At 41.5% G+C, this 16,444-nt stretch overlaps 1 protein-coding gene across 2 annotated transcripts in view; it reads left to right on the forward strand.

Moving 5' to 3' along the window:
• MTPN (myotrophin) overlaps positions 1-16,444 on the forward strand; it is a 70,021-nt gene that overhangs the window by 41,833 nt on the left and 11,744 nt on the right. The window contains exon 4 of one of the 2 annotated variants that reach the window (XR_006738239.1): positions 14,492-14,707. Coding sequence is in view for 1 of the 2 variants with exons in the window: in XM_045564936.1 (XP_045420892.1) it covers positions 1,533-1,619 (87 nt within the window). In the remaining variant the exon portion in view is untranslated. Of the gene's footprint in view, positions 1-1,532; positions 4,795-14,491; positions 14,708-16,444 lie in introns of those variants that run through there. The other variant, XM_045564936.1, reaches the window with a different exon arrangement.

The raw sequence follows: 16,444 nt of genomic DNA on the forward strand, positions 1-16,444 counted from the left end.
GTCTTCCATGAAGCAGTTTAATTAGAGAATGAAGAAATAGAGACTTATAGTAACATTAAGGAGGACTTTGTAATATTCGACACTTCCTAAAATGTTTGTCATCTCCCCTGGTCAGTTTTTATTTACTTGTCAAGACTCAGGTCAAGCATTACCTCGTCCAGCAAGATGTTGTCCCGTATGCCCTCCTCCCACATCCTGTTCTGACTTGGGGCCACTCATCTCTGTGCCTAGTGCGGGTATTGCACTCATCACAGGTGTTGTATCGGTTGGTTTGTCTGTCTCCCACACTAGCCACAGTGGCAGACTCTCTGTCTTGTTTTTCTTTGATTCTCCCGTGCCTTACATGGTAGCTGCACATCACGTAAATATTTGTTGAATGCATGGATGAATGGATTTGGCAGAGAAAGGGGGTAAGGCATTCCAAATAGAGCCCTGCATGTATCAAGACATGACACACGGCACGTTCAGGAACCGGTGAGAAATTCTGTGGGTTTAGAGCATGGAAAGAAAAGACTGGTAAATTTGACCAGTGTTTGACTCTGAAGGACCATTTATGCCAAGCTTAGACAGTTCTGTAGGCCTCAGAAACTCACAGAAGAATGAGTGAGATTTGGCAAGGGAAGCAGAGAGGGCTGCTAGAGGCTGTGTGGCGAATAAATGCCAGCTGGGGCTGGAGCTAACGAAGAGAACCCTCAGACGGTAAAATATCTTGTCTCTGGGAGTTAAAAGGGTCAGAACTAGTCTGAGAGCAAATTCATCTACCCACAGTAGGCGCTTCTCTAGGTGCTGGGAATACAGTGGTGAGTAATATGGACAAGATTCCTGTTTCCTTGCAACTTTCACTCTAGAAAGGGCAGACAGATAAAGCAACAGAAAGGCACAAAAGTACACATACAAATTCTCAAAACTAAAATACCACTAAAATGCATATCAAATGATCCAGGACACCACTCTCCAGTGTCTGCTCCAAATATTTCTCTAGCGTGTAGCAGGGAACCGCCTTACAGCCTGTATCCCAGGCATTTACTGCTAAGTTTTTACAAGTAAAGTCACCAGTACTATACGTATCTTTCATGTGAATAATACTGTGCCCTCTACAAAAAGTGTTGCAAAGAAGAAGAAAAAAAAAAACTTGTCACAAGAATACTTGTTTAGCAAAAGTATTTACCTTTTTTCCATTTCATACTACAAATAGGGATGTTATCTTTTAAAGCTTAATTAATTGGGTAAATATATGAAGCCAGTCATTGCCTCTGTTAATTTTGTAGCTTACAATTTCATTTCTAGTGCCTGGAAAATAATGTGGCATTTTTATACCTTTAATCCATAGCCTTGGCAACTTTTTTATTTGTGTGGGGTTTTTTTTGTTGTTTTTTTTTTTTTGGTAGTAGAATGGGCTCTGTCGCTCTGTCAGTAAAGGAATTTTTAATTCTCAGTATAAACATTAGCTTGCACCATGCAATCTAGTCTTATGTTCTCTTCTCCCATAGTGGGCTCATTTAATGATAAGGGCCCTTTCCTCTCTTTTCCAGGGTGCTGATAAGACTGTGAAAGGTCCAGATGGACTGACCGCCTTTGAAGCCACTGACAACCAGGCAATCAAAGCTCTTCTCCAGTGATGGGTGGATGGACTGATAACTCGGGAAGAATGACTCTCTTGTGGCCTCACACTGCTGCCTGTCTGTCTGTCACTCTCTATCTGCCAGCTTCTTCAGCTAAATACTTTAAGAGGGGTGAGGGGAGAGAGAAATTCATAACAAATCAGACTACCAGAAAAAAAACAATATTTTGGAGGAGAGGGGAAAAAACGTGATCAGGCTTTTACTGGGATTCCTGATCAAGTCAGCCTCTTTTCCATTTCTTATAAAATACACAGCTTATACCCAAGGGAGAGCAAACACAAAATATACCAGTAACATTTGACCTTTTCAGCTCCCCAGCTAATTTATTCATTAGATTGTGTTGAAGGTCCGATTCTACAAAGGCCAACTCTACATATTTGGTAGCCCTAACTGCGAGCAGTAGTGGCTACTGCGATGTAAACTTAGGGTGCTGAGATAAGCAATTAGCTCTAGCCTTTCTGCCTTAAGAATGCACTCTACTGGGGGTTCCTGGCGTACGTAGTTAAGAGCGCTGCCTGTGGTTGGTGACCAAATCTTTCCTCAGTGACTTTAAGCTTAGCAAAGGTGAGGAGGGGCACACTCCTAAATTGCTGGATGGCTGAACTTTGGATTTTCTCTCCCCTTTCACATGGATTTCATGTTTGCTTAGATAAAACTGACTAGTTTTATTTATAAAATCTTAAATTTTGGAAGTCTAAAGGAGAAATCATTCCAGTATGCATATTTTTTTCTCCTCTAGATTCAGACATTTATATAACATTGAAACACTTTCAAACTCCTGCTGGTAGTAAAAGGGGATTTAAAAATAGAATCATAGCCATAAGCCTGTTAGTATCATATAAAGAGAGAACAGTTGTCTTAGTACCTAAGAATTTTCTTTATTTTCTATTTGAATGGATAGACTTCAGTTATGTTTGAAGAATCAAGGAACATTCTTTGGAATGCCTCTCTCAGACCCATCTTGGATACTGATTACTTATTGCACCAAAGCTATCACTGGGGTGAGATTTACTATTTGGACAAATTTAGTCCCATTCCTTTTAAAATATGCTTGTTACTGGGTTTCCCCACATTGTTGATACGCTTCTGCTGAACATATGCCAACCCACCTGCATAATATATTTTTGTTTCTTTTATAAATCATGCATGGCATAGTGTGACAACTTCAAAATATACTCTGTGTTCTTAGAATACAGTGCCCTAAAATGGTATTCTTATGACCTGCAGAAAATATCTACGTACTTCTCCAAATGTTTATTTCATGAGCAGTGCAACTAATTAAAACATAATTTTAAATTTGATAAAATATTAAGATTCCTTTGACTTGCCATCCATATAAGCTTACGAAAAAAAAATTAGGGTTTTTTCCTTAGCCAAGTCATGCAATAATTGAATGTACCTCAAATTTTTAAAGAGAGAGGAAGAGAGTGGGTTAGGGACTGGTATTCAGATTGTGGATAATAAAGAATTAATGATGGTTTTTGAAGGCAATGTAGCATTCTACAGCAGGGTTAAGCGATTATCAAGAACAGTCACCCTGGCTAATAGTAAGTTTTATTGATCAGTTGCTGATTGGTTGGTTGGCGTGTGGGTTTGTGTGTGTGTGTATGTGTGTTTGTGTGTATGTGTGTGTGTGTGTGTATGTATCTTTCCCTGTGAACCCTTTTTTTATCCTGTGGCTTTTTCACTTACAACTAGCCTAACCCTGTAATTTTCCTACGTCCAAGAAAACAATCACAAAGTTGTGGTTTAGATACTTTGTTATATTTGGCTAATTCTGCTGTCTTAATGCAGCCTGTTAGAGTTGGATTAAAAGTCAGTAATCAGTACTTTATTGCATCACTGAACTAAAATACAGAGACATCCTCATTGAAAATGGAGGGCACTCTATCAGTCTATAATTAACAACATAGTGCAACAGGATGTTTTGATATCCTTGTTTTCACCTCTTGGCATAATGCTATTTAAAAGGCTTGAATTTTTCTCTTTACACAATTTTCACCTTTACTTTCAAAGTGTTTCGTTGTAGTTGGCTATTGCAGAGAGTGCATTGTCCTATCATTCCTAAACCTGGTCTACTTTCTACAGCCATTATGGTAGAGAAACCATGTGATCCTTTGTACAGTTTATCCTGATGTTCCTTGTAATGCAGTAGAGGCTATTGCGCCTTCCCTATTCTTTCTCAGCCATTTTGTAAACTCCATAATTATGAAGCGATTGCTTGAGAAAATAACATATAAACATAGAATAGAATAGACTGACCAAGATGGTTTACAGTTTCTTTTTTTAACTAGGTTATTTATAATGTATTTCTGAACCACTTGGCAGAGAAATTCACAACACTTAATGTTCATATTTTGAGTAAAGGAAGCTAAACCATGTCTGCTTTTTGGTACTACATGCATTAGCAAAAGGTTAAGTTGTTCTCCACTGAAGTAATATTTAACATCTCAGAAAAAATCTTGCATGTTCTGTAGTTTTGTATTAAATCAGTCATTTCTTATGCACTATATCGAGTACAAACAGGTAGTTTACCTGTTTAAAGTAGTGGACTAACAAATTCTCCCTTGCAGCTTCAGACTGGTATCCATAGACTTATAGTTCAAGTACAGCACCTGAATATCCCAAGTACTTCTTCTGTGCTTAGCTCACCTTTCTACACCCAGTTGGACACGAAGGAGAGATAATAGGTAGGTGTAGTGTATGGAAGCTGCAAACAAGTGGGCCCTTAATTCATTGATTTCTTTCCCCAAATAATGGATTTCAAATCTATATGTACCTATTTGATTTTTTTTCCTAAAACTTCAACTGAGCTGCTGTTTTCTTCCATGCAATATTATATACTCAACTGTGTATAGAAGAAGCTGGTGAGAGTGCCCTCCTACATAAATAAGCAATTGCAGTGTTTTGCATGCAAAATTTAAAAAATTTAAATTGTCCTGATTCTATTTTGTAAATGGAGAAACAATCATATCTTTCTAAGCAGTAATGGAGGAAGACTAGTGCTTTGTGCATTTTGATATATTTGAGTTCATTTTTCCACAATGTCATATTTTTGACACAATTGGGTTTCTCATAAGTATCCTAGTTCATGTACATCCGAATGCTAAATAATACTGTGTTTAAGTTTTGTGTTGCAAGAACAAATGGAATAAACTTGAATTGTGCTACAGCTAATGTGTCAGCAGCGCTTTTCACCCTCCGTTATGATCACCTTCCTTTTTCAGTCTTCTCTGCAACTATCCCAGAACCTTGATTGACTCAGACTTTTGATTAACTTAGATTACTTTATTTAGGTTAGTTAATTTTTTTAAAAATAAGTGGAAAAAATAAAATGTTAAAAATTTAATTGAAGTAAATCAGACTAGTCATTGGAAGGTTTTGCTTTTGTATTAGTCTCCTGATACAAATTGTTTTGCTGTAACTTGTTCAGTAACCCTCCTGGCTGACTGGGAGCAAGGTGTAGCCAACACATCCCAGCATCAGGATCTTCAGAGGGGTTGAAGAACACAGTCATGGTAAACCTCTGTGATTTTTTCATTGTTCATTTAAGTTGCTACACATTTCTTGGAGATCTACATTTTCCAAACTTCACTGGACCACAGGCACTTTTTAGGGTGTACCACCTAACCATTTCCTGTTTCAGGTCAATTGTCTTCCACAGATACTAGCCAGATCATCACACATCAGCCAGGGATATTTTTCTTCAAAGCATTTACTCCACTGAAATATAATTACTGTTTGAGAAGAGAATTTAGCAGCAACTTTAATAGCACCTGACCCATGATCGACATGCACTGTGTATGTTCTGAACTACTGATGTCAAACCATTACGCAGTAAAATAAGAGCACAACTTTGATTCTGTAACTCCTACCCAAGAAGAGACTGGCTATTAGAATTATGAGGCTACCTGAGTGTCAGTGTACCCAAATATTAGCCAGGTAGCCTCACAAGTGCTACTGATATTGATTGCAAACCCAAATCAATGAGGGGAAGACAAATATCACAGAGTCCCAACGATTCATTGAGGAAATGCTGACCAAGAGGTCAACTGTAGGTCACTGTGAGCCATTGTGGCATATACTAAAGCACAGCTGTAAATGGTGGAGCAAAACAAAGGATTGTCTGGCCACCCTAGCAACTTCTATGCATTCAGCAGCTGCAGCAGCAAAGACGGTCTTATTTACACTGTTCGGAGGGAACAATGGGTCACACGTCTGACAACATTCATAGCAACAGCATCTTGTCACACAAAGGAAAATAATACATAGACAATTCCTAGCCACCAGATGCTGGATTTGAGAATACTACTAGATAACCAAAAAGTTTTTTAAAGAAGCTGTATTTTTCTAAGAGTTTACTAACAAATCTGAAAATATATACCTGTCTGTTCTCTTCCTGATATCTAATAATCCATATGTTTATGCACATCCCCTATGGCAAGCTGCCAAATCTAACCATATTGCCATGGCTTGTGACTTGCTAGTCAAATTTTAGTAGGTTTGAAAGCATTCATATCTAAACCAATTTATGTTCATTTTTTAATTAAAAGTTCTTGAAATGATACCACAGTATGAACCTGGAAGCTTGGAACATCATATTGCTGTTCATATGAAAAATTATCATTTAAGGGAGTTAGAGTTTTACATTTTGATGTTTGTTTCACTATTTTAATTGAGCATTTACTATAATCTGGGGACCATTCTAAGTATTTTATGTGAACTGACTATTAGATCTTCATAATAACCGTATAAGGTGGTTAATATTGTCATCCCTATTTTCAGATAAAGAAACTAAGCTCAGAGAAGTTCAGTAATTTTCCTGTAGTCACAGCTAGTTAATGGTAGAGCCAGGCAGTCTGGCTGTAAAGTTTGTGCATTCTACACCTTTATTTTATTGCCTCTCAACTCTCAACCAACTTATATTTTTTAGGAACACAACTTTTTCAAAGACATTTAGAAAATTACTTAGAAAACATTTTATGTATTTATGATTTTAAACAACTACATGGAAAATCTGTGTAACATGCATTGATCAATCATTTTTCATGATGAAATCAAATGGTACAAAGACATTTAATTTTCAAGTTTGAAAAGTAGCAATACTTGAGTGTGATATATAGATCTTTGACAGTCTCGAAAATTATGATATAATCATGAATCAGCAAACTATGGCCCATAGACCAAATCTGCCCACCACCTGTTTTTGTAAATAAAGTTTTATTTCCATTGTACTAAGCCGCCCAGGTTGTGGTGCATTGTTAAGGCAGTCCTAGGAAGCTAATGCATCCCCCTTTCTTCCTAAAACCTTCGGTTCTCCCATCTTGACAAGTTCAATTCTCTGGCCTAGCTCTGGAGGCCCTGCAGTTTGCCATCTCACCCTTGCTTTGCAGATTCACTCTTTCTTCGTGACCTTCTCCAAACTCCAGCCACACTTAACCTCTCCCTTCTTCAAAGTCTTGCTGCCTTTGTCTCCACTGAAGTGTCTTCTACTACCAAGTATGTTTATTTCTGCCTTCCCTACCAGTCCATAAGCCTCTTGAGAAATGGCCTATGACTTATTTTTATTTTTATTTTCAGTCTCCCCTGAGTGCACAAATACTCTAAAAGTACTTGTAGATGAATTGATCTAGTTGCCTTTGCACACACTTTGCCCTTGACCTGGAATACCTGAGTGAACTGTGATCTGCGGGCCAAAGACCATTGTTCTAATCTTTGTGTCCCCAGTGCCTGCCACAGTGTCTGGCATTTCACAGACATTTGATAAATATTTTACTTAATTCATTTTTGAAATCCAGCCTCCAGGCATAAGTTCTCTGTCCACCCCCGGTAAAGCAGTATCCGCCTTCTTTTAAAGAACTTGCTAATGAAATAGCTTCAAGTTCTTCAGACAAAGGTGGCTGAAGAGGGGGGAAAAAAATACCATTCTCTCTCTCTCCAGTAGCCTCACTAATAAGCCATTAGAAGGACCCGGCCTGGAGCCCCAGGGAACATTATTAGTCCTTGTGACCCATCCAAAGGAGAGCCTTCCTCGTGATGACCAACAGGGTTTGTCCTTCACCCCCACTGTTACCTGTGCTTCCAGAGCCCTTTGAACACATAAATAAATGATAGCTGGCTGGTCTTCTTTCCCCAGGACATTGTCAATGCTGAGAATCCTGACAGCTTTCCAAGACATGATTTGCCACTACAAATGCCAAGTGGGGAGCCCCCTGTCCTCTCATATTCATTAAGACACTTGATAATTCAAAGTGCTAACTTTCTCCAGCAGAGTCAGACAGACTAATGTGCTGTCATAAGTCTCCAGGCAAGAGAGCTGTGCAGTGTGCTTTTTAAACAACCCAAGCCTTAGCAGGGCAGAAGACCTGTGCTCAGTGGGCACCCCATTCAGATCTCCTAGATGCCAGCACCCAGGGAGCCTGCAGGGGCCTCATGTGACTCTGGAGCATCAGAATGAGGAAAGGAGCCCAGAAGATGGTAGTGGTTCCAATTCTGTCTGCCTGCCATTGCCCCTTGTCCCCCTCTCTCACCCTCCACCCCCATTCTCTGAAGCTGAGGGTGAGCCTCCCTGGTAGACATATAGGTTTTTCCTTGGCTTTGACCTAAGCCCTCAGAATACAAATGCTCTGACCAGCCACTGGGTGTTCAGAGGGTTAGAATGGCCTCTGAACATCCAGTGGGTTGTTGAACATCAGAGGGTTACGGGTGCAGTGTGGGGGAGTCCAACCTTGGAGGGTGGTTGGAAGCCTTTCAGGAATATGGATGATCTGAAGGTTTATAGTTGATCAAATGCACTTGAGAAGAAAAGAGTAGAGATCAATTAAAGAATCGAAATTCTAGGAGTCAGTCAAGTCTAGGGCAGACTTACAGGGAAAATCATATTAGAAAATGGATGTTAAGGCCTCTGGTGGCTCAGAACAAGTTATTGAAGGATTCCCTAGATATTTTTGCCAATATTCTCTCCTCAGCAACTTTCTCACCCAAAATACTCAAGACACTTTGCACATTCCCAAAAGATAGAGGGAAGGAGGCCTGCTCTCTTTGGGAACATGAAAAGGTGGGATGAAGGGTAGATTTGGCCTCAAGGAAATGTATAAGTGAGCTGGAACAGCCACTGGTACACTGGTAACTACCCATTTCTCTTTCAGTGTTCCTCTCCTGCCCCCAACGTCATGGCTGTCCTTGGCCATGGGCTACTCCTGGGCCTCCTTCACAGGGAACCTACTTTCTCCTAGTGGTCTGTGATCACATCATCCTATAGCAGGCATGTTTGTGTTCTAACAGAGGACTGCACAACTTTCCAGACCCAACAGTCCATCTCTGAGGTAGCTGGAATGTTGCAGAGTGACTTGGTTTTGATCACGCAAGTTTCTAGGAGTCCCAGAATTCCAGGCACTATGACAGGTGGGAGCAAAGAAAAATATTTTTGGAGGGAAAAAAGTGTCCCTTTATCAATGGTCCCCCAGTAGCAATGAGCGCACCAGCACCCAGATCTTGGTTTCTAAACACCGTTCTCCAACAAAAGGAACAGCGGCTCCTTGAAGAAGTGGTTGAATTCTAGGTCTGGGCAAGAAAACCACATCATGATCCTGGAACATCTTGTGCCAGAAAGTAAGGAGTGCTCATAAAAGGATGAGACCATCTTGAAAAGTCATAGAAAAGCAACCTAGAAGAGCTCACAATAACCAAAGTTCAAACAATTTTAGCAACAAAATAAATAACAATAACATTGAATTATAATAAAATAGAGTAAAAAATATGTGAATGTATTCTGACGTAAATAATTGAATAAATAAGAAAATTAGCACTAAAACATAGTTCTTCCTTATAGAAGAATTCAATTAATTTAAATGTAGACGAAAAGAAAGAAATATAAAATCACCATTAGAACTCAACGTAATCATTTTTGTGGGCAAGATCCACCAATGGATGCCAAAATTAGCTGGCAAAAGTTTGAGGAAAGACAGAATATTCACATGATCTAAAAGTTTCTCCCCTGAGATATTTATTCATTACAAAGGAAGCATAATAACTTTACAGAAGAAAACCCCTTCAGATATACCTTAACCCACTGATCAAGGAAAAAGCCCCAGTAATAAGAAATATTGACACCAGGTACCCCCTGGTGTGATGCCCAGAAGGGCACATCACTTCTGAGATATCCTTGCCAAGAATACACAACCATGATTAACCATGGGAAAAAGCATTAGACACACCCAAATTGAAGGATAGTCTACAGAACAACTAACTATTACCCTTCAAAAGTGTCAAGATCATGAAAGATAAGGAAAGACCTAAGTAATGGCATAGACTGAAGGAGACCTGAAAACAGCAGGTTCGGTGAAACTCGCACTGAAATAAATATATGAGAGCAGAAATAAAAAGCTCAATAAATAAAGTGTTAAAAATTGAGGAAATCATATGCAAAATAGAAATTAAGACAAAGAGATGTAAAACCAGAGGGACAAGAGAAGAAAAATAAGAGACACTGAAGTGGAGAACCAGAGACCCTACAAATAGAAGTTCTATTGATTTAAATAATTTTTTAAAAACAGAAAATCAAAATTAGTAATAACAGAAAACAAATTATTATTACATTCAAGAAAACGTCCCAGCACTGATGCACGTGAGAAACGGCTCACGCGTGTCCGGCAGGAAGGGTAAAGGCAGGCCCGCCCCAAGGCGCGTCATCGTGGGAGATCCCACAAGCTTTCGGACAGGAAAACAAAATTGCTGACAAAGGGTCAGGGGTCAGGGGTGACTTCTGACTTCTCCCCAGCAACTCTGGAAGCTGGAAGACCATGGAGCAGTGTCTTCAAAATTCTTAGGGACAATGATTTCCAACCTAGAAATCGCTACTATTATTAAAGGCACTTATACTCCATGCCCTCAGATGTGAGATTTCACTGGAGCAGGTTTCCCAAAGCTTCAGTCATTCACGTGTTACCGTCAGGATTTTTGCTGTATCCATAGAACACTAATACTATTTTTATTAACTTTTTTCTTAAATTGAGTCTTTTTTACTTAAATATATTAGTTATAGAATTCACTACGGAAAACCAGCTATCACTTGTGATCAATAGAAAGTAACTGTGAAAATATAAAATAAAGTAAAATAAATAAAATAAAATAATGGTATCCAGCTCTTACTGGCTCCTGTTGGCTTCCCAAAGCTCTGAGCCCAGAGCCTGCTTCTCTGTGTCACGCAGGAGGATTAGCAAGGAGAAGAGAGGTGTCAGAGACCAGCACTGCCTGGTATGCCTTTTGATATAATCAAGAAGATTGAGATTTGAAAGGACTAATTGTCTGTATGAGTCACCATTATGTAATGCCACCTCAGCGCACCACCTACACCCCCACGCCCCCGACCATTCCACCAGCTCCTCGTCTTGGAAACACTGCACTGAAAGGACAGGCAGAGGCCACGTCCCACTCTAGACAGTCTTGGGAATAACAAGGTGGCCCGTGTCTATGCAGAGAAAAGCACTAGGTGCTCTGAGACCTCCCGAGGCCAACAGCAAAGATCAGACAGGATCATTCAGCCCTATTTTGCTTTTTAAAACCTGCCCTTCTCTGCTCTTCAAAGCTCTTAAACCTTCCTGCAAAAGGGCAGGTTTCCTCTTAGGGGCCCAAAACAGGGCTTGCTTCAACCCACCATCTGCACCTGCAAGTTTATTCAAATGTCACCTCCGAGTGGCTTCTGCAGGCCCTCTCCCTGCAGGCTTGGGGTGCCGTGTAAATGGTAGTTTCAGAGTCTTCTCCAGGCCTCTAGCCACACTTGTGGTTTTCCTCTGTGTTAACACAATCATGGAGGCTGGCCTCCAGAGACTGAAGTTTTGGTGGACCCTGACTGAGTTGGGCAACTTCATAAATATTAATCCCATGCTCAGCATATTCTCCGGCAAGAGTAAGCCAGATCTCAGACCCAAGACCCTCTGTCGCCTGTCCTGTGTGCCCGCCATGACCCACTCCAGCCATGAGGCAGGTACGGCACGGTCTGGCTGCCAGGAGACCAAGGAGAGGTCCTAGGAGATGTGTTTCTAAGTCAACAAGAAACCAGTCACTCCTGGACTGACTAATACAACTACCGCAGCTAAAGCTGACAACGTGACCTAGAGGCCTCTTTAATCTGGATGTTTTTCGATAAATGTCGGAGGACCTTGGGGATTCACCCTTAGGGAATCTCTCATCTTTTCTATTTACTCTCTGTCCTTTGTTATCTCCTCCAGTCTCATGGTTTAAATAACACACACCTATATGCTGATGGCTCCCAAATGCATTTCCCCACACCAGATCTTTTTGCCTGAAATCCAGGCTTAAGTATTCACCTGTTTCCTCCATATCTCCAGGGGGAATTTTAACAAGCATCTCAGACCTGACATGTTCCGATCTGAGCTCCCCATCTTCCCCCCCCAAAAAACTCCTCCAGTCTTGCCCTTTCAGTAAACGGCCACTCCTTCCATTTGCAAGCCAAAAACCTTACAGTCATCCTTGACTTTATTTTTTTTCTCTCACAACACTCCCGTCTGACCCAGCAGCGAACCCTAGCAGTTCTGCCTCCAGAGTGCACCCGGCGTCTGAGCTCTTCTCACCAGCCCCCCTGCCACCACCTGGGCCACCGGCTCCGTGTCCGCCCTCGCCCCATTCGGTCAGTTTCAACGCAGCAGCCAGAGGGACCCTGGGAGTTAGACCTTATTGCTCCTCTGGCTTCTATGTCACTCAGAAGAGAAGACCAAGCCCTAATGATGACCCACAGAGGCCCCCTATGATCTGCCCCAGCCGCCTCTACGACTTCTTTTCCCACTGTTGTCTTCCCTTTTCACTCAGCGCCTTTTCACTGCTTGGGGACCAAGCCAGGTGAGCTCCCACCTCAGGACCTTCCCACCTGCTGTTCCCTCCCTCCGGGATGCCCTTCCACCAGGGAGTCACCCGCCAGCTCCCTCACTTCCTTCAGGCCTCTACTCAAAAGTGACACATCAGTAACGTCTCACCTATTATGGGCTGAGCTGTGTCCACCTCCCCAGATTCACATGTTGAAAGCCTAAACCCCAGTGCCACAGAATGTCACCGTATTTAGAGGTAGGGTCTTTGGAGAGGTGATTAAGGCAAAATGAGGTCATATGGGTGGAGCCTAATCCAGTATGACTGGTGTCCCTGTAGGAAGAGGAGATGAGGGCACAGGCAAGCACAAAGGGAAGACCAGGCGAAGACAGAGGAGAGACAGACACCCGCCAGCCAAGGAGAGAAGCCTCAGAAGCACCAACCCTGCGCACACCTTGATTCTGATTCTGGCCCCCAGAACTTGGGGGCAGTACATTTCTGTTGTTTCAGCCACCAGCCTGCGTTGTTTCACTGTGGCAGCCCAAGCAAACGAATACGCTGCATCCTGTACAATTTCAAAGGCCCCACAATACTTATATTCCTCTTCCCTGCTTTGTTTTTTCTCCCTAGGATTTGTCATTTTAAACATACTATAGATTTTTCTTTGTTTATGTTTTTGCCATTAGAATATGGTAGCTCCAGGAAAATGGAGATTTGTTTTGTCTGTTTAATTCACTGCTGTGTCCCCTGAACCAGAGCAGACCAGAAGCCTAGCAGCTGGCAGGCATTCTAGAATCACCCGATGACAAACGTGTTGTCATTGCTCCCTCCGTCCTGTGGCTGTGAACGTGTTTGCTGTGCACAGGCTGTGGCGCCTGGACAGTGTACCCTGCAGGGTGCGATGAGCTCCACTTTCCAGAACATGGCATTTTAAAAGGAACATTCAAGCAGAGGATGTGGTGGTTTGGTGGGGAGGATGAGGATTTACAGTGGCTCCTGGGGAGAAGGCCCTGCGCTTACTTTGAAACAGTGTTTGGTGATATCTGTGGCCAAACTCAAGTGTCGTCGTGAAGGGTGCCAGTCACCAAAACACAGGCAGCTTTTCAGTGCTGGTGAGGTCTGTTGTTTGACTCCTTCTGTGTGCTGGTCAACAGTGAGAATGAGTCGGCTGAATGCAGGAAGCAATGCCAGGGCACCACATGCATATCTTATCTCTGTTGTCTTTTACAATTTAAGAGGGAACTAAGGTTTAATGGGGGCACTTTTTCTATGCTTCTCATCTTCATAACCCTGTGATGTAGGTACTGACGTCTCACTTTGCAAGTGACAAAACTGAGGCTCCTAGAACCGGCAAGTGGTAAGACCCAGCTTCAACCTGGGTCTGTTTGCTAAGCTCAGACATGAACCTCCAACCACACAAATGTGGCTTATGGGAAGAGAAGAATCCCTTAACTCTAGGAGAAACTCGCATCCCAGGAAAGTACAGTTCAACAACACTGGTTTGAACTGCATGGGTCCAATTGTATGTGGATTTTTTCCAACAAATATATTGGAAAATTTTGGGGAGATTTGCAACAATTTGAAAAAACTTCCAGATGAACTACATGGCCTAGAAATATAAAAAAAAATTGAGAAAAAGGTATGTCATGAATGCATAAAATATATGTAGATTAACTAGTCTATTTTGTCATTTACTATCATAAAATATACACAAATCTATTATGAAAAGCTAAAATTTGTCAAAATTTAAGCCCACAAACACTTACAGACCATACCTGGCACCATTTGCAGTTGAAAGAAATGTAAACAAACATAAAGATGCAGTATTAAAACTGTATCAAATTCCCTGTTGTACATCCTATACTACTGTAATAATTGCATGGCCACTTCCTGTGGCTACAACAGTAAGCCTAAGTTTTGTGAATATCTTGAAATGCCGTGTCGTGTGACACTTGTCATCTCCACGTGAGCAGTTTGTCTCTCCAGTAAGTTACAAATCAGTAAAAAGTAATCTCTCGCAGTTCTCGTGTATTTTTCATCATGTTTAGTGCAGCACCATAAGCCTTGAAGAACACCAGTGGACCTCTACAAAGTGCCACCAGTGATGCTGGAAGTGCTCCCAGAAAGTCACGACATAACAAGAAAAAGTTGAATTGCTCGCTATATACCACATAGTGAGGTCTGCCGCTGCGGCTGCCTGCCATTTCAGACGGACAATTCATCCTGTAAACAGGCAGCATAAACTTACAGCATCGCTGAATACGGTACAGTCCTGTAAATATATTTTATTCTTCCTTATGATTTTCTTAATAACATTTTCTTTTCTCTAGCTTACTTTATTGTAAGAACACATTACATAATACAATGTATGAAATGTGTTAATTGACTGTTTATGTTATCAGAGAGGCTTCCAGTCAACAGTAGGCTATTAGTGGTTAAGTTTTGGTTAAAGTTATACACAGAATTTCAGCCACACAGGGGATTGGCACCTTTAAACTATGTGCATTGTTCAAAAGTCAACCGTAATGTGTTTCAACCCAGATATGTCCACAGTGCGATCCAAGTTATCAAAGCAACAACTTTCCTATCTGGAAAAAAGGAGTTTTTGTTGGAGCACATGACTTGCAGCAGAAGAGTGGCTGGGTAGAGGGCACAGAGGTGGTGTCTCCCCGGGGTGTCAAGAAAGCCCTTTCCCACCTAGAAAGCTGCTCCCAATGTCTTCCCCACACCCAAGAGGTGTTCTTTAGGCTGTTTAAGATTTTTATGACTGCACACATCTCTGCAAAGTTCTGTTAGAACGGCCCCTGGGCAGGGATTGAGGAATCTGGTCCTAACTGCTATGGCTGCTAGTGGGACATGGAGCAGTTACAGGAGTGGGGAACACATCTTGAGATCTGGAGCCGTCACCAAAACTGGACTTTCCCTATTTCATAAATCTGACTGTTTACATTATCTCAGTTAGTCTATGAACCAGGACTCCCATCTGTGAAATGGGAATAATGTGAGACTCTCCAGATGGGAGACTTTTTCAGCAGCAATCTGGCATATCCCCTGCACCAGGGGCCAGCAGCGCTCTCTCTGTGTTAAAGGAGAGACCTCATCCTTGAAGATGGTTTCTCAGCTCTCCCATAAGCACTTCCTAGAGTCTAATCATCCCATGGAGAAATTCTCTCTTATGTCTGATTTCAGTTCCTCCAGGAAAATTCCAGCTCATTTTGTTCTCCATGAAGATGGAAAACCCTTTTCACAAAAGATTTAAATATATTCAAACAATATTAGAAAATCAAGAAAGGAAGTTTTGTAGGATATTCACTCATAAACCCTACCGCCCCACCTTAATTTTCATGTCTTTTTAGCCCCTTCCAAATTTTATGTGTATGTATCAATATTTACAATGATTATAATCTTCACATGGGCACCATTTTGTAGCATCCCCTTCTCATTACAACGCTGCTTCACACACAAGCTAATTGACCGCACATGTCAATGCAAACCTACAATTTTCTGATGTCCATCCTGAGTTTTCCCCATAGCCAGGCACAAAGCCAAGACAATGAGAGAGCATCCCTGCCCTTTGCTGTGCAAATCCTGCTCCTCTCAGAATAACATACGAGGAGGCTTGTTCACAGTGGTGTGCTGGAGCCAGCTCCAACCAGCTCAGGAGAGCTGATTATTAAATTTTCAGAAATTTTGCGAGCAGATTGACATCACTTTGAGAGCTTGAAATCAGCCATTGCTGTGGAAACCACAAGGGGGTTTTGTTCTGGGTCCAGCTGCTCATCACACAAAGATCTAATTATTGAGACAACAAGGATTGTGAAGGAAGAAAGGCATATTTGATACGACAGATGTCTTGCCAGAACTGGAGAAGCTGCCTCAAATCCACCTCTCTGAATAAGGGAGGTCATGGGCTTTTAAAGGAGGGACCACAGACATGCACCACCATGCCTGGCTCATTTTTTCTATATATTTTTAGTTGTCCAGCTAATTTCTTTTCTATT

The sequence above is a fragment of the Lemur catta genome, chromosome 11 (assembly GCF_020740605.2).
Source record: "Lemur catta isolate mLemCat1 chromosome 11, mLemCat1.pri, whole genome shotgun sequence".
NCBI classification, from domain to species: domain Eukaryota; kingdom Metazoa; phylum Chordata; class Mammalia; order Primates; family Lemuridae; genus Lemur; species Lemur catta.